At 45.4% G+C, this 20,148-nt stretch overlaps 1 protein-coding gene across 1 annotated transcript in view; it reads right to left on the bottom strand.

Annotated features, from left to right (window-relative positions):
• Nucleotides 1–20,013, bottom strand: part of LOC111958489 (uncharacterized) — a 30,464-nt gene extending 10,451 nt beyond the window's left edge. The window contains exon 1 of the mRNA XM_023979749.2: nucleotides 19,878–20,013. Within this exon, the coding sequence (XP_023835517.2) occupies nucleotides 19,878–19,947 (70 nt within the window). The 5' untranslated portion in view covers nucleotides 19,948–20,013. The remainder of the gene's footprint in view (nucleotides 1–19,877) is intronic.
• Between the last annotated feature and the right edge of the window lie 135 nt (nucleotides 20,014–20,148).

Genomic DNA, 20,148 nt, shown 5'->3' on the forward strand with positions numbered 1-20,148 from the left:
AGCAGAAACATCAGAAGTAGTTGAAAGCATTTTAGTGTAAATTTATTGAAGGGAAACAATAACAGTCTTGAACTTTTTTGGCAACATAGTGATATATTCTTACATACTGTACAATGAGGAATTCAACTACAAAATAGTAGTCTACTCCCATTTTTTTGAACCATTGCCCCCACCCACAAGGTGTATAAACAACAACAATAAAATAATACAAAACAAAAACTTGAACATAAATCAATCAATTCTAATTAGCACATGTAGGACAGTATGAACGTGTGTGTGCATGGACTTTGCAGATGAATTTCTCACATGTGCAGCACATAGTATTTGTTTTACAGTCCTTTTTGGTGGGGGGGTAAATTGGCATCTCCTCGTCTTGCCTTCCCCAGCTTTAGCCTCAGGAGGATCAGGACAATATTCAGCCCCCTGAACAGCTTTCACAAGCGCTGCAAAGGCTGCTGTGTGGGGGAGGCGCTCCCTTCTTTGAATGTGTGGGGTTACAAGTGCCTTTCCCAACTGCTCCAGGAACACCCTCCTCTTGTTCTGCTCATCAGCCATCCAGGTAGGGTTGATCTTYTTCCATATCACGAAGGKATTGTATGAGGACACATCAATGATGTTATGGAAGAAGACCAGGGGCCAGCGGGCAGTCATCCTCCTGCAGCTGTAAGTTCAAATCATATTAATATGTGACCGTGTCTCTGCTTGTGAACACAGACTCGTTTCCTCAGTCTGTCACATCGTGTTACCGGCCTTTTTCTGTCATGTTAGTGGTTTGACCACACTGAGAAGCAGCCCCACACAGTCTTCCCTGCATACAGGAGTCCCGTCTCACATGCAGGCCTATGTGGTGAAATATGTTTGCACTGCAATTAATACTTTTCACTGCAGCGAACAGAATAGTTGTCAGTAARGCTAAAGGTCTACTCGTGACTCTCATTGTTTTCASACTCTCTAAGCAAATMAACTATGCAAATCGGTGATGAGACGATGAASATTGTGGTAATAGCATCCCTAGTGTTGCATGTTCTTCAGCACAAGGGAGCTAGCCTCCAGCCTACATAATCTCCGGCCTTCTGCAGTTGGCAGCTGTAACAGTAAAACTGACAATAATTACAACAAAGCATTGGACAGAACACTGAACAAATGACACAGTCCATTGCCGCCCTCCAAGAGGGGCTGTGTGTGGTAGAGGTGGTGCGGCAGCAGAGAGAGAGTGACATTGATGCCCTCCAAGAGGAGCTGTGTGTGGTAGAGGTGGCACGGCAGCAGAGAGAGAGCGACATTGATGCCCTCCGTCAGCACCGAATGACTACGCCACGAACAGAGCAGCCCATCAGCCAGGTAGAAGCCATGATACCCCTGAGCCCAGTGCAGCCTTTACCCCATCTGCCTCACAAGCCCCTCAGCCTCTTAGGGTCCACCTCGACCTGCCAACSTCCCAGRCTGCCACACCCTACCCTGCCTSACCAACCTCCCAGCAGTCTGACCATGTTCAGCCGAACACCTCCCGAGGACAGGATCCAGTTCAACCCAGGATACCTCCCAAAACTCCAGTTCTGATAGACTCTGATAGGAAGTATCTGGYAGATYGGAGACTTAGCCATCTGGTATCTGGGGAACAATGCTGGTGTYCCACAACTGACAGTGCACTACAACTGCTCTATCAAGTCAAGCTGGAAAATCCTGACAACCTTGTCATACATACTGGGACAAATGACCTGCGCAAAAAAAGGTGAAAGAGTGGCTGAGGAAGTGAGAAAGGTGGCAGAGAAAGCACACACCRTGTTCCCAAGGAGAAACGTGATTATATCCACCCTTCTACCAAGGAAAGATCTTCCCTGGCAAATTATCCAAAATGTCGACCAATAAATCACCATGGAGCTGCTCCTCYCTACCAAATGTCAGCATCTCTCACCACCACACCCTGACATGTGAACCTCCKCACATCTCCAAGGAGAGAGAGGAGGCCAATCTCATCTCAGCTGATCCAGACACAGACATCTCTAGCCCCTACCAAAACAAATCAAAAAAATGTGTCACATGCGCCGAATACAACAGGTGTAGACCTTAAAGTGAAATGCTTACTTACAAGCCCTTAATCAACAATGCAGTTTTAAGAAACATAAATGTTAAGAAAGTATTTACTTGAATAAAAAACATGAGCTGGTGCACACCCAGAGAACATTATTTTATGTTGAGGTGCTGACTAACGGCGAATAAACCATAAGCTATAAAAAATAAAGAAACAAAGTATTTACTAAAATAAACAGAAGAAAAAAAAGAAAAAAGAAAAAAAGTAAATAATTAAAGAGCAACAATAAAATAACAGTAGCGAGGTTATATACAGGGGGTACCAGTACAGAGTCAATGTGCGGGGCACAAGTTAGTCGAGGTTGTCACGTTCCTGACCTTATTTTTCCCTTATTTTGTATTTATTTAGTATGGTCAGGGCGTGAGTTGGGGTGGGTTGTCTATGTGTGTTTTCTATGTTGGGGTTTTTGTGTTCGGCCTGGTATGATTCTCAATCAGAGGCAGCTGTCAATCGTTGTCCCTGATTGAGAATCATACTTAGGTAGCTGGGGTTTCACGTGTGGTTTGTGGGTGTTTGTTCCTGTGTCAGTGTTTCGCCACACGGGTCTGTCACGGTAGTTATTTTTGTTATTTTGTATCGCATATTGTTTTGTTGTATATTAAATCACTATGGAAACTAACCACTCTGCGTATTGGTGAGGAGGAGGAAGAAAATGACTATCGTTACAGAGTTAATATGTACATGTAAGTAGAGGTAAAGTGACTATGCATAGATAATAAACAGAGAGTAGCAGCAGTGTAAAAGAGGGGGTTGGGGGGGGGGGTTCAGGAGTCTTATGGCTTGGAGCTAGAAGCTGTTAAGAAGCCTTTTGGACCTAGAATTGGCCCTTCGGTACCGCTTGCTGTGCTGTAGCAGAGAGAACAGTCTATGACTGGGGTGGCTGAATTTTTATCGCCTTCCTCTGACACTACCTGGTATAGGGGCCCTGGATGGCTGAAAGCTTGGCCCCAGTGATGTACTGGGCCATATGCACTACCCTCTGTAGTGCCTTGCGGTCGGAGACTGAGCATCTCAACCTGCTCCACTACAGCCCCGTCGATGAGAATGGGGGCATGCTTGSTCCTCCTTTTCCTGTAGTCCACAATCATCTCCTTTGTCTTGATCACGTTGAGGGAGAGGTTGTTATCCTGGGACCACACTGCCTGGTCTCTGACCTCCTCCCTATAGGCTGTCTCATCGTTGTCGGTGATCAGGCCTTCCACTGTTGTGTCATCGGCAAACTTAATGATGGTGTTGGAGTTGTGCAGTAACAGGGAGTACTGGAGGGGACTGAGCATGCACCCCTGAGGGGCCCCGGTGTGGCGGATGTGTTGTTACCTACCCTTACCACCTGGGGACAGCCTGTCAGGAAGTCCAGGATCCAGTTGCAGAGGGAGGTGTTTAGTCCAAGGATCCTTAGCTTAGTGATGAGCTTTGAGGGCACTATGGTGTTGAATGAAGTTTTCCCCACCTCTAGTTTTARATGAAGAAGTGTATTTCTGTTGTTGGGTTGTTTATTTGTTTTTGTCTTGCTTCAATACAAATCTCACCAGATTGGGTCTGCTGGATGGAATTTCTCCCTAAGGATTTGCCATCATCTCCCTCACCCTGTATCTCTGCAGTGAGGTTGACAAGATGATAGGGGAGTATAAGCCAATTTGGAGGGGGATGGTTTCAACTGTGTGRTGCTATTCTCTTTGACATTTGTCTTAGACATTTGTATTACCAATTTTGGTATTAGTAGTCATTTGTATACAGTGAATAATTTGTAATTTAGTGAATAGTTTGTCTGGATTTCCTGAATCAGAAATGCCCTAAACTAAACTGTTGTCCTGGTTTGTCCTCTGTCGAGGTGATTGCGAAGGTGACAACAGATGGTATCTAGATGCATGGAAGGGATCATTTGGCCGAGAACAGTATGAACCTCACCCCCTCTAACTGGCTGAAGTAATGGCGATAATGGAGTTCACGATGATCCTCACCACCTGAAACCTGAGTCCAAGCCAGCAACCTGCACACACCAGCCAGTTGAGGCTATCAACTGCCTTTTCTCTCATGCCTTTTACTCTCAGGAGTGCGACATGAGTCCACGTGGAGTGAGCATGGAGAGAGATCCCGTCCAAACTTCTCTCATGCTTCTGGTGTACTGGTCGGAAAAATGGACATAATGGACCGTAAAGGATGGTGAGAGATTCGTCTGCTGGGAAAATCGGATCATTCCCCAGATATTGAAATTGGGACATTATCAAGGGCCATCCACTTTGAACATATGTGCCATTGGGAAGACGAATTGTAAAGCTATCTGAAGAAGGAAATTAAGACACGCCAGAAGGATGAGTGGCGTGAAGGAGGGAGGTCGTCAACCGTGACTGTAATTGATTTAGGTTTGTCAAATTGTTTATTTGGGATATCAGGTTGATTGTYGAGGTCTGCATACTGCGGATGTTATAGTAATTTTGACTAAGAATGCATTGAGATACCAGTCTGTCATTACCACAAATGGGGGCCGAAAGAAGTTAATGCTAGAAATATATGATGAATACACTGTACGTCAACATAAATGTACATTCTGCAAGTGTCGGTGTGTGCTAAGTTGAGGGTCTTCGAGTGATTCTAAATTTGGGTTGGATAATTAATTGATTGGGTTCTAATTATGATTTGGAAAGGCGCGAAGGAGTGACAGAGCGATGCCCTAAAATGAGAGGAGAGCCACTGGAATGTATCTGGGGCTAACCTTGCCCCAATCTCCTTCTTATCAGCGTAGGTGTGAAACTGTTACAACCATGTGTTCTCTCTTCCCTGTGAAAGTCAATAGGATTTCTAGGTGGGATGGAACATGCCTTGTTTGCATTATACTAACACACAGGCCCACTGTCTTTCGCGAGGCCAGATAGTACTTTACTCCCACCCATTTCAACGGCAGGAGTGATGACAGCCCCTCGGTGTATAAAAGGATAAGAGCTTTGAGTGAGAACTGAAGGTTGTTTTTTGTTGGACAAGTTTAGAATGCCTACAGGCTTTGGTGTTTTGACTGAGTCCAGGGAACATGTCCCGCCGAGCAACCTCGCATTACTGGTTTAAGAACGCTATGTAAAGCAATGCGTTAAGCATTGACAGATTTAGTCACCTCTGAGTCTACAGATCCCTTATCTATGCTAAAACCCGTTGGGAGCTCTGATCGATATGTGTACTTCGTGTATTGAGTTGGTTGGAACCTCTCCACCGCGCTGATAATAAAGAAATGTCATTTAAGATTGTATCTCAGGCGTCCCTGGTGGTAATTTCCACGACAATGGTGGATCAGTCACCATATATGTATGCTTAGAGATACGAAAACAGCAAACGACTAATCTCGTTTAATGAAAAGACTATATTTTTAAATATGCCTCTGTCCTCAAGGGTTTTACATGACATTTCTTGTCACGCAAAATGACGCTGGAGAGACGAAGCAGGTAAGTAACATTTAATAAATGACGGACATATAACGAGACAAGCACACGCGTCAGCAAACAAAACTTAGACAAGAAACAATCACTGCAGGCAGCAGGGAACAGGCGAAGGGAACAGACAAATATAGGAGAGAAATTAACATGTAATAGTGAGTCCAGGTGAGTTCCATTAACGCTGATGCGAGTTGACGAGAGAAGGCAGGATGTGGGTGAGGATGGCAGGAGCGTTGATGCGAGGGTAATCTGGCGCCTCAAGCGCCAGGGAAGGGAAGAGCGGGAGCAAAACATGACAGTTCTACTCTGATTTAGCCCTGTCTCCTGTCAGCTTCCTGACCTGTTTTCCCTTGTTTTTGTATTTATTTAGTATTGGTCAGGGCGTGAGTTGGGTGGGTTGTCGATGTGTGATTTTCTATGTTGGGATTTTGTGTGTTCGGCTGGTATTGATTCTCAATCAAGAGGCAGCTGTCAATCGTTGTCCCTGATTGAGAAATCATACTAGGCAGCGGGGGTTTCACGTGTGTTTTGTGGTGTTGTCTTTCGTGTCAGTAGTTGTGCACACACGGGACTGTTTGTCGGTTAGATTCTCTTTTCTTATTTGTTTCGTGTATGTGTTCAGTTTATTGATAATAAAACATGGTGACACTTTCGCACTCTGCGTCTTGGCACGAGATCCTAATATACACACCACAATGGCCAATTCTTCATGGTGTAATAAAGACCGATTGTGAATATAATGAATATAAGCCAAACTGAGCCCCAATCCCATCGTGGAATTAAGCCTTGGTATAAATGTGAAACGTAACGATAGTATAAGCACCATGCCTCTCATGGTGAATACCGGTATCTTCTTATCAGACGGAAAGGAAGGAAGCTGCCTCGTAAACAGTACTCCTCTGTAAAATTGTATGCCTCTCATATGAATTTTTTCCTGGCAGATAAACACACTCAATCAGATGAAAAATCAGGCCTGGTCCAAAGCAAGCAAACTGGCGCTGGAGCGGACTGGAAATGTTCTAGACCATTGAGAAACATATCTACTATATCGATTAAGAAAGCTAAATCAAGCTACTTTTTAAGCTCTCTCTGACTCGGCTGGTGATCCTCCAAAATCTTGGAAAACAGTAAATGCACTAAAGCGTACAAATTCCTCTTCTTCTCTGTCTAAGCAAATTCTGTCTGACTCTGGCAWCCTAACTGAGAAGGGGATAAGGGATGCTTTTAATCATCATTTTATCTAGGCAGGCTTTTTATTTGAGAGAAACRGTGGTTTAATTAACCCTGGTAAGTCAATGAACTGCTTTTCCCTCTGCCAGCCTCTAGCGGACTCGATGATTAACACGTCATCTTCTCGRGAATCTTTGTTTTSATATCAGCAAATGTACTATCTGRGATGTGCTAGATGCCTTGCTTAAGATGTAAAAATGTCCACTGGGACTGATATGTTRGATCTATTRTTGCTCCAGGTCTCRGCCCRCTGATTGCTGAATAATTAACCCATATTTTMAACCGGAMGATTATATCTGGTACTATCCCCAAGGMTTGGAAGGCGGCCCATGTACTCCCCCTTCACAAAAGTGGTGACCCTTGTGACGTAAATAATTAAATCGGCCTACTTCTAATCTTTCTTGCCTAGCTAAAATATTAGAATCCTTGATTAAGGTCTTTATTATCCTTGAAATGTATTCTAAATGCACATCAGTCGGGTTTTAGACCAGGTCAATGCACTATCTCTGCTGCCTTCTTAGTTATAAACGATGTGGTTAATTGTGTGGATAAAAGGCAACATCTTCATTGACCTGTCAAAGGCTTTTGATACTGTTGATTACTGACTACTAATTCAAAGGCTGTCCTCAAGTGGCCTAGACCAGGCTYCATGTAACTGTTTAAAAAATGACTTAACAGATAACTCAACGTGTATCTACAAATGGTGTTCAATCAGGTTTCCTGGATATTACGAGAGGTGTCCTGCAGGGGTCGATTTTGGGTCCTGTACTCTTTGTTGTTTACATTAACAAAATCGCCTTGTCTGTAAAATAAATGTACCTGCACTCGTATGCTGATGATACTGTTGTGGATGTTGTTGCCCCCACGGTTGACCAGGCTCTATCTGAACTACAGTCTGCCTTCATTCTATTACAGAAAAACGTTATTGACCTGAAATGAGTATTGAATGCAGGTAAAACTAAGTACAGTGCCTTCGGAAAGTATTCAGACCCCGTGACTATGTCCACAATTTGTTGTGTTACAGCCGTATTCTAAAATGGATTAAATAAAACTATTTCCGAAGCAATCTACACACAAGACCACATAATGACAAAGTGGAAACAGGTTTGTGGTCATTTTTGCACATTTATTAAAAGTAAAAAACAGAAATACCTTATTTACATAAGTATTCAGACCCTATGCTATGAAACTCGAAATTGAGCTCAGGTCCATCCTGTTTCCTTTGATCATCCTTGAGATGTTTCTACAACTTGATTGGAGTCCACCTGTGGTAAATTCAGTTGATTGGAACATGAATTTGGAAAGGAAAACAGTGAAACAATATAGAAGGGATCCACTAGTTGATAGTGCAGTGTTGAGTCCATAAATTTTAAATACCCAAAAACCGCCCATATGAAAAAGGGGGGGTTTTGGAAGGGAAATAAATGTCTGTAGAGCTCATGAGACAGGATTATGTCGAGGACACAGGTCTCGGGAAGGGTACCAAACATTTTGCAGAATTGAAGGTGCCAAAGACAGTGGCCTCATCATTCTAAACGGAAGAAGTTGGAACCACCATGAGCTCTTCTAGAGCTGGCTGCCTGGCCAAATCTGAGCAATCGAGGGGGATAGGGCCTCAGTAGGTGACTAGAACCCGATGGATTACTCTGAGAGAGCTCTAGAGTTCATACTGTGGAGATGGAGAACTTTCCAAAGAACAGCCATCTCTGCAGCACCCACCAATAAGGCCTTTATGGTAAGTGGCCAGACAGAAGCCACTCTCAGTAAATGGTACATGACAGCCCTCTTGGAGTTTGCCAAAAGGCACCTAAAGACTCCAGACATGAGAAACACGATTCTCTGGTCTGATGAAACCATGATTGAACTATTTTGTCTGAATGCAAGCGTTGACACATCTTGTGGACAATCCTGGCAGCATCCCTACGCGTGAAGCATGTGGTGGCAGCATCATGCTGTGGGGATGTTTTTCAGCGGCAAGGACTGGGAGACTAGTCAGGATCGAGGGAAAGATGAACGGAGCAAAGTACAGAGAGATCCTTGATGAATACCTGCTCCCGGACCTCAGACTGGGGCGAAGGTTCACCTTCCAACAGGGCAATGACCCTAAYCACACTGCCAAGACATCGCATGACTGCCCTTGGGACAAGTCTCTGAATGTCCTTGAGTGGCCCAGACTTGAACCCGATCGAACATCTCTGGAGAGACCTAAAAATAGCTGTGCAGGAGTGCTCCCCATCCAATCTGACAGAGCTTGAGAGGATCTACAGAGAAGAGAGGGAGAAACTCCCCAAACACAGGTGAATTCACATTTCAGGAGAAGACCCAGATGCAGACAGTGTCAAAGTAACAAAAGTTAATTACTAGAACAGGGGGCAGGCAAGATGACACGTCAAGGGTCTTTTAAAAAGCGTATTGATGATTTCGTTAAGAAGCCGAGAATAAAAATTCGCTCTTCCATATAAATAGATCCTGCCTCTCAACAAATAGGAGAAAGCAGATTATTCAGCTGACGTTCCTATCGGTCCTAGACTATGGCGACATCATCTATTTCAACYCAGCTGCTTCTTCATTAAAGTCGTTAATCGCAGTTCATCATAGCGCACTGCGCTTTATTACAGGCAACAATTTTAGCAGTTAACACTGCATTCTTTGCCAGAAAGTTGGTTGGCCCTCTGATATCACGTAGGTTGACACATTGCTATGTTTTCATTTATTCACTTTTACAAAAAGTCCCACTGTACCTAACATCATTACTAAACTTTAGACATACGCGTTACCGCACCCGGTCTCAGGGATGGCTAACTCTGGAAATTCCTTTGGTCTCTAATGCGTTAGCTAAAACAGCTTTTAGCTTTGTTGCACCTTATTTGTGGAACAATCTTCTAAATGTTCTTAAAATAATGTTTAGGTGCCTCTAGGGCAATTCAGAAATGCTGATGAGGACCTTTTTACTGATGAATGTCTTGTTTTTTTATGACCATTTTTTCTTTCTTTCTATTTTCTGCTTGTATTTTGTATTTTTCTTTGATGTGTGTATTTTCTGTAATTTATGTAATTCAGGGCTCACCTGTAAAAGAGAGAGAATTACTTTCCCATTGTTCCTCAAATGTTTTATTTTACCTTTATTTAACTAGGCAAGTCAGTTAAGAAAATTCTTATTTTTATTGACAGCCTAGGGACAGTTGGTTAACTGCCTGTTCAGGGGCAGAACGACAGATTTGTACCTTGTTAGCTCGGGGATTTGAACTTGCAACCTTGGTGGTTACTAGACCGACGCTCTAACCACTAGGCTACCCTGCCGCCCCAGTGTATGCAGTGTATGATAAACCATTTTCTAGCTCTGTGTCTCTAATTTTATCAAATGAAAAAAATGATTTCAAATTTTGCTACATAGGACCGAATAAAGGTCCTATGTAGGACCGAATCAAGGTCCTATGTAGGACCGAATCAAGGTCCTATGTAGGACCGTAAGGTCCTATGTAGGACCGAATCAAGGTCCTATGTAGGACCGAATCAAGGTCCTATGTAGGACCGAATCAAGGTCCTATGTAGGACGAAAGGCTGACAATCAAGGTCAGTAGGACCGAATCAAGGTCCTATGTAGGACCGATAAAGGTCCTATGTAGGACCGATCAAGGTCTATGTAGGACCGAATCAAGGTCCTATGTAGGACCGTAAGTCTAGAGGACCGAATCAAGGTCCTATGTTGGACGACGAAGTACAATCAAGGTCCTATGTAGGACCGAGTAAAGTCAAGTAGCGATCAGTTATGTAGGACCGAATCAAGGTCTATGTAGGACCGATAAGGTCCTTGTAGACGAATAGTCTATGTAGGACAATCAAGTCCTATGTAGGACGAGTAAAGGTCCTATGTAGGACCGAATCAAGGTCCTATGTGACCGAATCAAGGTCCTATGTTGGACCGAATCAAGGTCCTATGTAGGACCGAATCAAGGTCCTATGTAGGACCGAGTAAAGGCCTACAGGCCAACGGCCGAGACAATAAGACATAATAACAGAATACACTCAACCACACCTTTTGTTTCATCACAAAACCGGAGAGCAATATCTGTCTGGTGAAGTCCACAAAACATATTGCAGTTAACAGTTACATGACCTACAGCAAGGTCAAGCAAGTTAATTTTTCCCACATTTTTCGGACTACTAAACAACTATTGATTTAGAACTACAGAGAGTTACCACAGGTCACAGTCAACTTAGTGTATGTTAACTTCTGACCCACTGGAATTGTGATACAGTGAGTTATTGTCAGGTTTTGGCCAGGACTATTATGGTTTTGGTCACTAGATGTCCCATTGCACCTTTTTTGTACCTTTTGTTTTTCTTGCCCTAATTATTGTTTTGCCACTGTAAGTCATTCCCTTGTTAGTATTTAAACCCTGTGTGTTCCTTAGTTCCTTGCTCAGTGTTTGTATGTTAGCACCCAGCCCCAGCCTTTGTGAACATATATTCCTCTAGTTAGATTTTCCAGAGGTTCTCTGGTTTTGTTCTTGTTTATTTTTTGATTAGTCTTTTGAGGTTTGTTTTTTCCCTGCTGTTCTTTACCACTTTGTGGATTTATAATTTTGGCCTGAAGATTTTTCCTTTATTAAACCTCCATCTCTTAGTACTGCTGTGTCTGCCTCATCTTCTGGGTTCTGCCAATTATTAGTGACTGTTTCTCGCACCGGGTCCTGACAGAAACACTGAGCCATTAATATGACCCGAGGCAGCCAGTACCCAGAGACTTTTTTCCATGCTGTCCCACCACGAGGGGACTGTCCAACGTAACGAAGCTGCTCTGGTTCAGCAAGAGGCCTTACTGGCTGGACATTCTCAACTTCTGTCGGAGATGATGACTTCAATAAAGCAGATTTCTGATCAACATTCTCCTGCAACCGCTTCTGCTCCAGTTCATCAGTTCAAGTGCCCGTGGCAGTTAACCCCCTGGCTGAACTCGTCTGCCGCCTCCCCAACGGTTCTCAGGTGATCCGAGGTGTTTGTAAGAGGTTTTCACCCAATGTTCTCTCTCCTTCCGAGCTGCAACCCTCGTGTTTCCCACCGACCGGTCCAAGATAGCATATATCATCAACCCTGCTGTCGGAAAAAAGCCTAGCCTGGGCTACTGCTGTGTGGGATGCCCAAAGTCCTGCTGTGCCAGCTACTCTACCTTTGCTGAAGATTCAAGCGAGTGTTTCAAGGTCCTACCAGCGGTCCTGACTCAGCCAAACAGCTCCTGACTCTCCGCCAGGTCGGCGCAGCGTGACGGCCTATGCCATCCAGTTCCACACGGTGGCAGCAGCGAGTGGCTGGAACGACGAGGCGCTCACAGTGTGTTTTTTGAAGGGTCTTTCCGACACCATCCAGGATGAACTGGCCACTCGGGAACCACCAGACAACCGAGTCCCTGATCAAGTTGGCTTCACGGCATAGACCAGCGTCTGAGAGAGAGAGAGCTCAACCGTAGATCTCTCACCCTAGCTCCTATCGGTCCCAGCTCCGAGTCTCCACCTTTATCCTCGCTGATCCACCGGAACCCATGCAGGTTGGACGCATATCCCAGGCTGAGAGAGACCGCGGGATGAGGGAGCGATGCTGTCTATATTGCGGCAAACCGGGCCATTTCTCTCCACGTGTCCCGGGCTCCAGGGAAAACGCACTCTCCCGTGCAGGCCTGGGAGGACTGTAACGGGAAACATAACCTCCTCCCATCCATCCAACTCCCGCCTGCTCATTCCAGTTACCCTTTCCTGGGACAACCACGAGCTCCCCTTCAAGCCTTGGTAGACTCTGGAGCCGCAGGTAACTTCATGGATGGTGTCTGGGCGAAGGAGAATGGCGTTCCCTCTGAACCTCTAAGTGACCCATAAGGGTTACTACGTTGGATGGAAGCCCTTTGGGATCTGGACTTGTCACTCGTTCACTACCCCCTTGAGATTTTTTAGTTTCCCAACACCAGGAAGTGATGAACTTTCATCTGACTCGTGTTCCGAGTTCCTCTCGTCCTTGGATACCCCTGGCTTCACGCATAACCCTCACATCGACTGGTCTGTGGGCACTATCAAGCAGTGGGGTCCTACGTGCCAAGCCACTTGTATCTTCCCAAGTTCCCCGAGTTCCCTCCGAGTCTCTAGAATCCATCGACCTGTCCCGAGTTCCCGAGTGTTACCATGACCTCAAACGCGGTATTTTAGCAAACAGAGGGCCACCAAACTACCACCCATAGACCTTACGATTGCCCCATCGACCTGTTTCCGGGCACCTGCCCCCCAGGGGTCGGATCTTTCCCCCTATCTCCTCCCGAACGAGCTGCTATGGATACCTACATCAAGGACTCTCTGGCAGCAGGCCTCATGCGTCCATCCACCTCACCGGCGGGAGCAGGGTTTTTTCTTTGTGGCCAAAAAAGACGGGCTATTACGTCCTTGCATCGACTACGCGTGGGACTTAATGCCATAACCGTCCGTAACCGCTACCCGCTACCCCTTATGGCCACAGCCTTTTGAGCTGCTCCAGGAGCAGTGGTCTTCATAAGCTTGACTGCGGAACGCATACCATCTTGTGCGGATCAAACCCGGTGACGAGTGGAAGACCGCTTTCAACACGCCTACTGGTCACTACGAATACTTGGTGATGCCCTTCGGCCTGACCAACGCCCGCGGCTGTGTTCCAAGCGCTCATAAACGATGTGCTTAGGGAATGCTTAACATTTTCGTGTTTGTTTACTTGGATGACATCTCATCTTTTCGAGCTCCCTTCAAGAAAACATAAGCATGTCAGACAAGTGCTCAAACGCCTTCTAGCAAGCATTTTGTACGTTAGCTGAAAAGTGTGAATTCCATTCCTCTCTGAGTACAATTCCTGGGATTTGTAGTGGAACCCGGTCGAGTCCAGATGGATCCCAGAAGGTAGGGGCGGTAGCAGATTGGCCCCCCCCAAGTCGTTAAGGAAGTTCAGCGTTTCCTGGGCTTCACTAACTTCTACCGCAGTTATCAAGAACTTCAGCTCGGTGGCAGCTCTCTCTTCAGCGTTAACCAGGGTGGCAACACAAGGTTTCTGTGGGGAAGAGAAGCTGAGACGGCCTTCCAAGGACTCAAGCAGCGCATCCTCTCTGCTCCATCCTGACCTACCGACGGCGGATGAACCTTTTGTGGTGGAGGTAGACGCATCAGAGGTTGGTGTTGGAGCTGTCCTGTCTCAGAGGGGTGAAGACAAGAGGCTTCATCTTGCGCTTCTTCTCTCACCGGCTGACCCTGGCCGAGAGGAATTACGATGTGGGGGATCGTGAACTCCTAGCGGTTAAGATGGCATTGAAGGAATGGAGACACTGGCTCGAGGGGGCTTCTCAACCGTTTCAAGTGCTTACGGACCACAAAAATCTGGAGTATATCCAGCAGGCGAAGCGGTTGAATTCCAGACAAGCTCGATGGTCTCTTTTCTTCAGCCGATTCCAGTTTATCCTCACCTCTATAGACCCGGGTCGAAGAATCTCAAACCGGACGCCTTGTCACGAATCTACTCTCCTGCCATTCGAGAAGATACTGACATGACTGTCCTTCCGGCCGCTAAGATCGTGGCAAGTGGAGGATACCGTGAAAAAGCTCAAGCCATCGAACCGGGCCCTGGAGGAGGTCCTGCTAATCGTTGTTTGTTCCCAAGGCAGCAAGGTCCCAAGTCCTTCTGTGGGGGCACTCCTCTCGCCTCACCTGTCACCCGGGCGTAGGTCGCACCTTGGAGTTCATCCAGCGTAAGTTCTGGTGGCCCACCATAAAAGAAGACGTTGCCACTTTCGTCAAGGCCTGTCCCGTGTGCTGCCAAGGGCAATTCTTCTCACCTCCGCCCTCAAGGACTCCTTCACCCTTTATCTTTTCCCCACCGACCCTGGTCCATATCTCATTGGACTTTATTCCTGGCCTTCCTCGCGTCCCATGGTAATACTACTATCCTAGTCATCATCGACAGGTTTTCTAAGGCGGCCAGGTTCGTTCCCTTGACTAAGTTACCTTCTGCCAAGGAAACGGCTGAGTTGGTGATTAACCATGTGTTCCGAGTCTTCGGCATTCCGCAAGATATGGTTTCCGACAGAGGTCCCCAGTTCGCCTCAAGGTTTTGGAAGGCCTTCTGCCAACTCATAGGGGGCCACTGCCAGTCTATCTTAAGGGTACATCGCGGAGTCAATGGCCAAAACCGAGAGGATGAATCAAGAGCTGGAACCACGCCTCAGATGTATGGTCTCAACAACCCGTCCACATGGTCGTCCTTCATGGTTTGGAACGAGTACGCGCACAACACCTTGTGCTCCTCCTCCACTGGTATGTCCCGCACGAGTGTCAGTTTGGGTAATGCTCGCTCCAATTGTTCCCGGACCAGGAGGCAAGAAGTCAGTGTGCTTCAGCTGAGGTTCATCAGATCGCTGTCGGCTTACGTGGAAGAAGGCCCGTCTTAATTCTTCTGCGTTCCACAGAGGTACCAACAACAAGCCCAACAGACGTCGCCGTCCGGGCCTACCCGCTGCGCCTCGGCCAGAGAGTATGGCCTCTCAACCAAAAAATTTACCGCTACGGGTGGAGTCTCGCAACACTGTCCCAGAAATTCATGGTCCGCTTTAAAGGTTGGCCAGAAGAGTGAACCCGTTACTTTTCGCCTGCACTTACCAGATCCCTTAAAATTAATCCCACGTTTCACATTTCTTAATTAAAAACCTGTTGTTTTTTTCTCCTTAATCCGGCAGGCAGACCTCCCCCTCCGCCCGTATAATCGGAGGCCAGTCGGTCTTTATACCGTCCATACGGATACTGGATTCCCGCCGGGGTGCAGCGGTCCTGGAGTATCTGGTGGACTGGGAAGGCTACGGTCCCGAGGAGCGGCTCCTGGGTTCCTGCCAAGGACATACTGGACCCTGACCTCATTCGTCAGTTAAAGGTCCTCCACCCTGAGAAGGCTGGTAGGAACGTCAGGAGACAGTTCCTAGGGGGGGGATTCTGTCAGGTTTTGGCCGGACTGTTCAGGTTTGTTCACTAGATGTCCCCCTTGCACCTTTTTTGTAACCTTTTGTTTTCTTGCCCTAATTATTGTTTGCCACTGTAAGTTATTCCCGTTGTTAGTATTTAAGCCCTGTGTGTTCCTTAGTTCCTTGCTCAGTGTTTGTATGTTAGCACCCAGCCCCAGCCTTTGGTGAACATATATTCTCTAGTTAGATTTTCCAGAGGTTCTCTGGTTTTGTTCTTGTTTATTTTTTGATTAGTCTTTTGAGGTTGGTTTTTTCCCTGCTGTTCTTACACTTTGTGGATTTATAATTTTGGCCTGAGATTTTTCCTTTATTAAACCTCCATCTCTAGTACTGCTGTGTCTGCCTCATCTTCTGGGTTCTGCGCATTATTAGTGACTGTTTCTCGCACGGGTCCTGACAGTTTTTAAAGTGAAATAATCTGTCTGTAAACAATTGTTTGAAAAACTTGTGTCATGCACAAATGTCTGAACTGACTTGCCAAAACTATAGTTTGTTATCAAGACATTTGTGGAGAGGTTGAAAAATGAGTTTTAATGACTCCAACCTAAGTGTATGTCAACTTCAGACTTCAACTGTATGCTTCGTCTAATACAGTGAAAACTAAAAGATATAAAACAACTATTTAGTCCAACCAACGTAAGCTAAATATGATGTGGCAGTCCATGTTACTGATTTCTGTGTGTGTGCGTGCTTGCATGCAAGTTGAAAAAACACGTTGACGCACCTTACTTGTAGAGAAGCGCCAATGCCGCCATTCTCCATTTTGTAAACGGTCTATAACTCTGTCATACAGTAGGCTAGACGCTTTTAGTTTTTGTTGTTCTAGGCTACCTGGCTAAAACGCTTGCTGGTTAACCTATCTTCCCTTCATTGGAAACGATGCACCAGGCCAGCTAATTGACGTTAGCCTATAGTAGGTCTATAGGCCTACTACATCTAGATAGCTACATGTTGAACTTCRATCCTCTCAGGCAAGGAGCACAACGTATGYATTTATGGTTGGATCAGAATTACCGTTATAATCATTGGCCAGTACTGAGAATTAAGTGAAACAACAAGTCCTAATCCCTATGTCACGATCGTTATAATGAGTGGACCAAGATGCAGTGTGGTATGTTTCCATCCTCTTTATTTGGAAGAGAAACTCAAAGAAAAAAAACAATAACACGTAAAACGAACCCTGACGCTCAAAGAAGTGCTCGCAGGCAACTATACCTAGACAAGATCCCACAAAGCACAATGGGGAAATGGCTGCCTAAATATGATCCCCAATCAGAGACAACGATAAACAGCTGCCTCTGATTGGGAACCATACCAGGCCAACATAGATAATCACCTAGATAACCCACCCTAGTCACTGTCACGCCCTAACCAACACAGAGAATAAACAGCTCTCTATGGTCAGGGCGTGACACCCTATCTACATCCATGGCTAATTTTGGAAAGGGATGATTTTAGRTAGCTAGCCACCGGAGGACAAAGACATAACGAGATGCAACAACTGAAGTTCTCTCAATGACGTTTGGCACTYAGACGAAAGATAGGCCTATATTATTTMGTTTKTTTTATMCTTGGTTATTCTTTTGAGGAAGCTTGTCTTCCCTTTGCATCCATGAATACACGCCCTTGCATATTCTACAACATTAATTGGTAGCTGATTAGTATGCTGTTGCATCAAACATTTATTTTACAATCTGCAATGAATTAATATCCACCTTTAAATAGGCTACTGAACAAGTAGGCCCCTAATTACACTATGTATACAAAASTATGTGAGAACCCCTTCGATTTAGCTATGTCAGCCACACCCGTTGCTGACAGGTGTATAAAATCGAGCACACAGCCATACAATCTCCATAGACAAACATTTGCAGTAAAATTGCCTAACTGAAGAGCTCAGTGACATTCAACGTGTAACGGTCATAGGGTGCCACCTTTCCAACAAGTCAGATCGCCAAATTTCTGCCCTGCTAGAGCTGCCCCGGTCAACTGTAAGTGCTGTTATTGTGAAGTGGAAATGTCTAGGAGCAACAAAGGCTCAGCCGCGACGTGGTAGGCCTCACAAGCTCACCGAACGGGACCGCCTAGTGCTAAAGATCGTCTGTCCTCAGTTGCAACACTCTCTACCGAGTTCCAAACTGCCTCTGGAAGCAACTTCAGCACAAGAACTGTTCGTTGGGAGGTTCATGAAATGGGTTTCCATGGCTGAGCACCCGCACACAAGCCTAAGATCACCATGCGCAATGCCAAGCGTCGGCTGGAGTGGTGTAAAGCTCGCCACCATTGGACTCTGGAGCAGTGGAAACGCATTCTCTGGAGTGATGAATCACGCTTCACCATCTGGCAGTCCGACAGACAAATCTGGGTTTGACGGATGCCAGGAGAACGCTACCTTCTCGAATGCGTAGTGCCAACTGTAAAATTCGGTGGAGGAAGAAATAATGGTCTGGCGCTGTTTTTCATGGTTCTTAGTTCAGAGAAGGGAAATCTTAAACTACAGCATACAATGAAATTCTAGACAATTCTGTGTTCCAACTTTGTGGCAACTGTTTGGGGAAGGCCCTTTCCTGTTTCATCATGACAATGCCCCCCGTGTACAAAGCGAGGTCCATACAGAAATGATTTGTCAAGATCGTGTGAAAGAACTTGACTGGCCTGCACAGAGCCCTGACCTCAACTCCGCACAGAGCCCTGACCTCAACCTCATCAAGCACCTTTGGGATGAATTGGAACGCCAACTGCAAGCCAGGCCTAATCGCCCAATATCAGTGCCCGACCTCACTAACGCTCTCGTGACTGAATGGAAACAGGTCCCCGCAGAAATGTTCCAACATCTAGTGGGAAGCCTTCCCAGAAGAATGGAGGCTGTTATAGCGGCAAAGGGGGGACCAACTCATATTAATGCCCGTGATTTTGGAATGAAATGTTCGACAAGCACATACGTGTCCACATACTTATGGCCACGTAGTTTAGCGGGCTTATTGCTCTTGAATGTCTTCATTCTCTACACAAAAATCACAGCTTTTTTTGTCCCACGCTATGAAATTCATCTTGAGGCATAGTAGCATGACCAGTGACCAGACCATTACCTTTTTATTAACAAAGTACATCGCCTGTTCCAACGACCTGCCTCTCGCTCTTCAATCCGTCTACGTGAAAGATAGCCACTYACCACGTAATCACAGGAAACCACCAACATTTCCTGTTTAGAGAAGAACAATCTAATGTACCGTTTCGAAGGTAGCTTAAATACCACTGAGTTTGAATGTTCATTTGACCTGATGACTTTTAGCATGTTGATATCCATGACAGGATMTCTTCATTTTGGGGATGAAGCCATGTCCATTGCCCTTCAGTGATTCAACATGGTCGAGGGAATTCCCAAGTCCCAACACCACAAAGGTGCGTGTTTTATTATCACATCCATAGTCATTAGGCACTGTGAGTCAACACAGTGAGCCTGTGAGCTCTGTCAGTTGGAAAAAATGCAAATAGTAATGAAAGTMAGTTTCAAATGACAGTCTCAATCAGTCTCAGTCTCAATCTTAGATATTATTAAAGGTTGTCAGCCTGTCGTTTCCACAAGATCATTAATCTCTCATATAAATTAGCCTATGCATCAAAGTATTGGCATACTCTGTAGTTGGTGTTTAGATTGCAAACTTTTATAGCCTCCACCTCTTTCTTCCCATGAAAGAGCTCTGTTATACAACCTACTCTCTGTCGTTATCTATCCCTTACTGTAAATATTTATCAAACGCTCGTACAGGATACAGGAGGATATGTCTCTAGAGAGAGAGGAATGTTATTTTGAGTCTTAGCGACAGGCGACACACTGTTTAAATGTGGCACTGTTTAAATGATTTAGCCTTTACACATTTTACCATATTTAATAAGGGGGGTGGGGGTTGGGAATGCAATTTGGGGGAATTCACATTTGGTCTGCGCTCCCATGCACTACAGCTGCTAGCCTAGGCTCCCTTATCAGGAGCCACAACAAACATACAAAAATATATTTATAAAGTTACTAATTAAAACATTGAACATTTAAAACCAATACAGTTTAGGGTACTTATCTATCGTCTCCCACATACACAGCAGATCAGTACCAAAAGAAACATACCATCAATGTTGAAATATAGCAGCATGAACATCAGGCTGGCAAGCCTTCTCCATCCAAACAAATGGTTCATTGTTCTAAAGCTCGAGCTGTTCAGAAGACAAAATAAACTCAACCAGACCCACTGGGGTTTATTCAGTTGTAAAACCGTTTCTTCAACAGAAGCAAACAAAACAGGGAGGGACCTCCCTGAATTTGTCCAATAGAACCTGTCGTTTCACTTGCACTAATCGGAACTAGAAGCACAAGCATTTCGCTACACTCGCATTAACAT

Source organism: Salvelinus sp. IW2-2015, linkage group LG34 (genome assembly GCF_002910315.2).
Source record: "Salvelinus sp. IW2-2015 linkage group LG34, ASM291031v2, whole genome shotgun sequence".
Lineage (NCBI taxonomy): Eukaryota > Metazoa > Chordata > Actinopteri > Salmoniformes > Salmonidae > Salvelinus > Salvelinus sp. IW2-2015.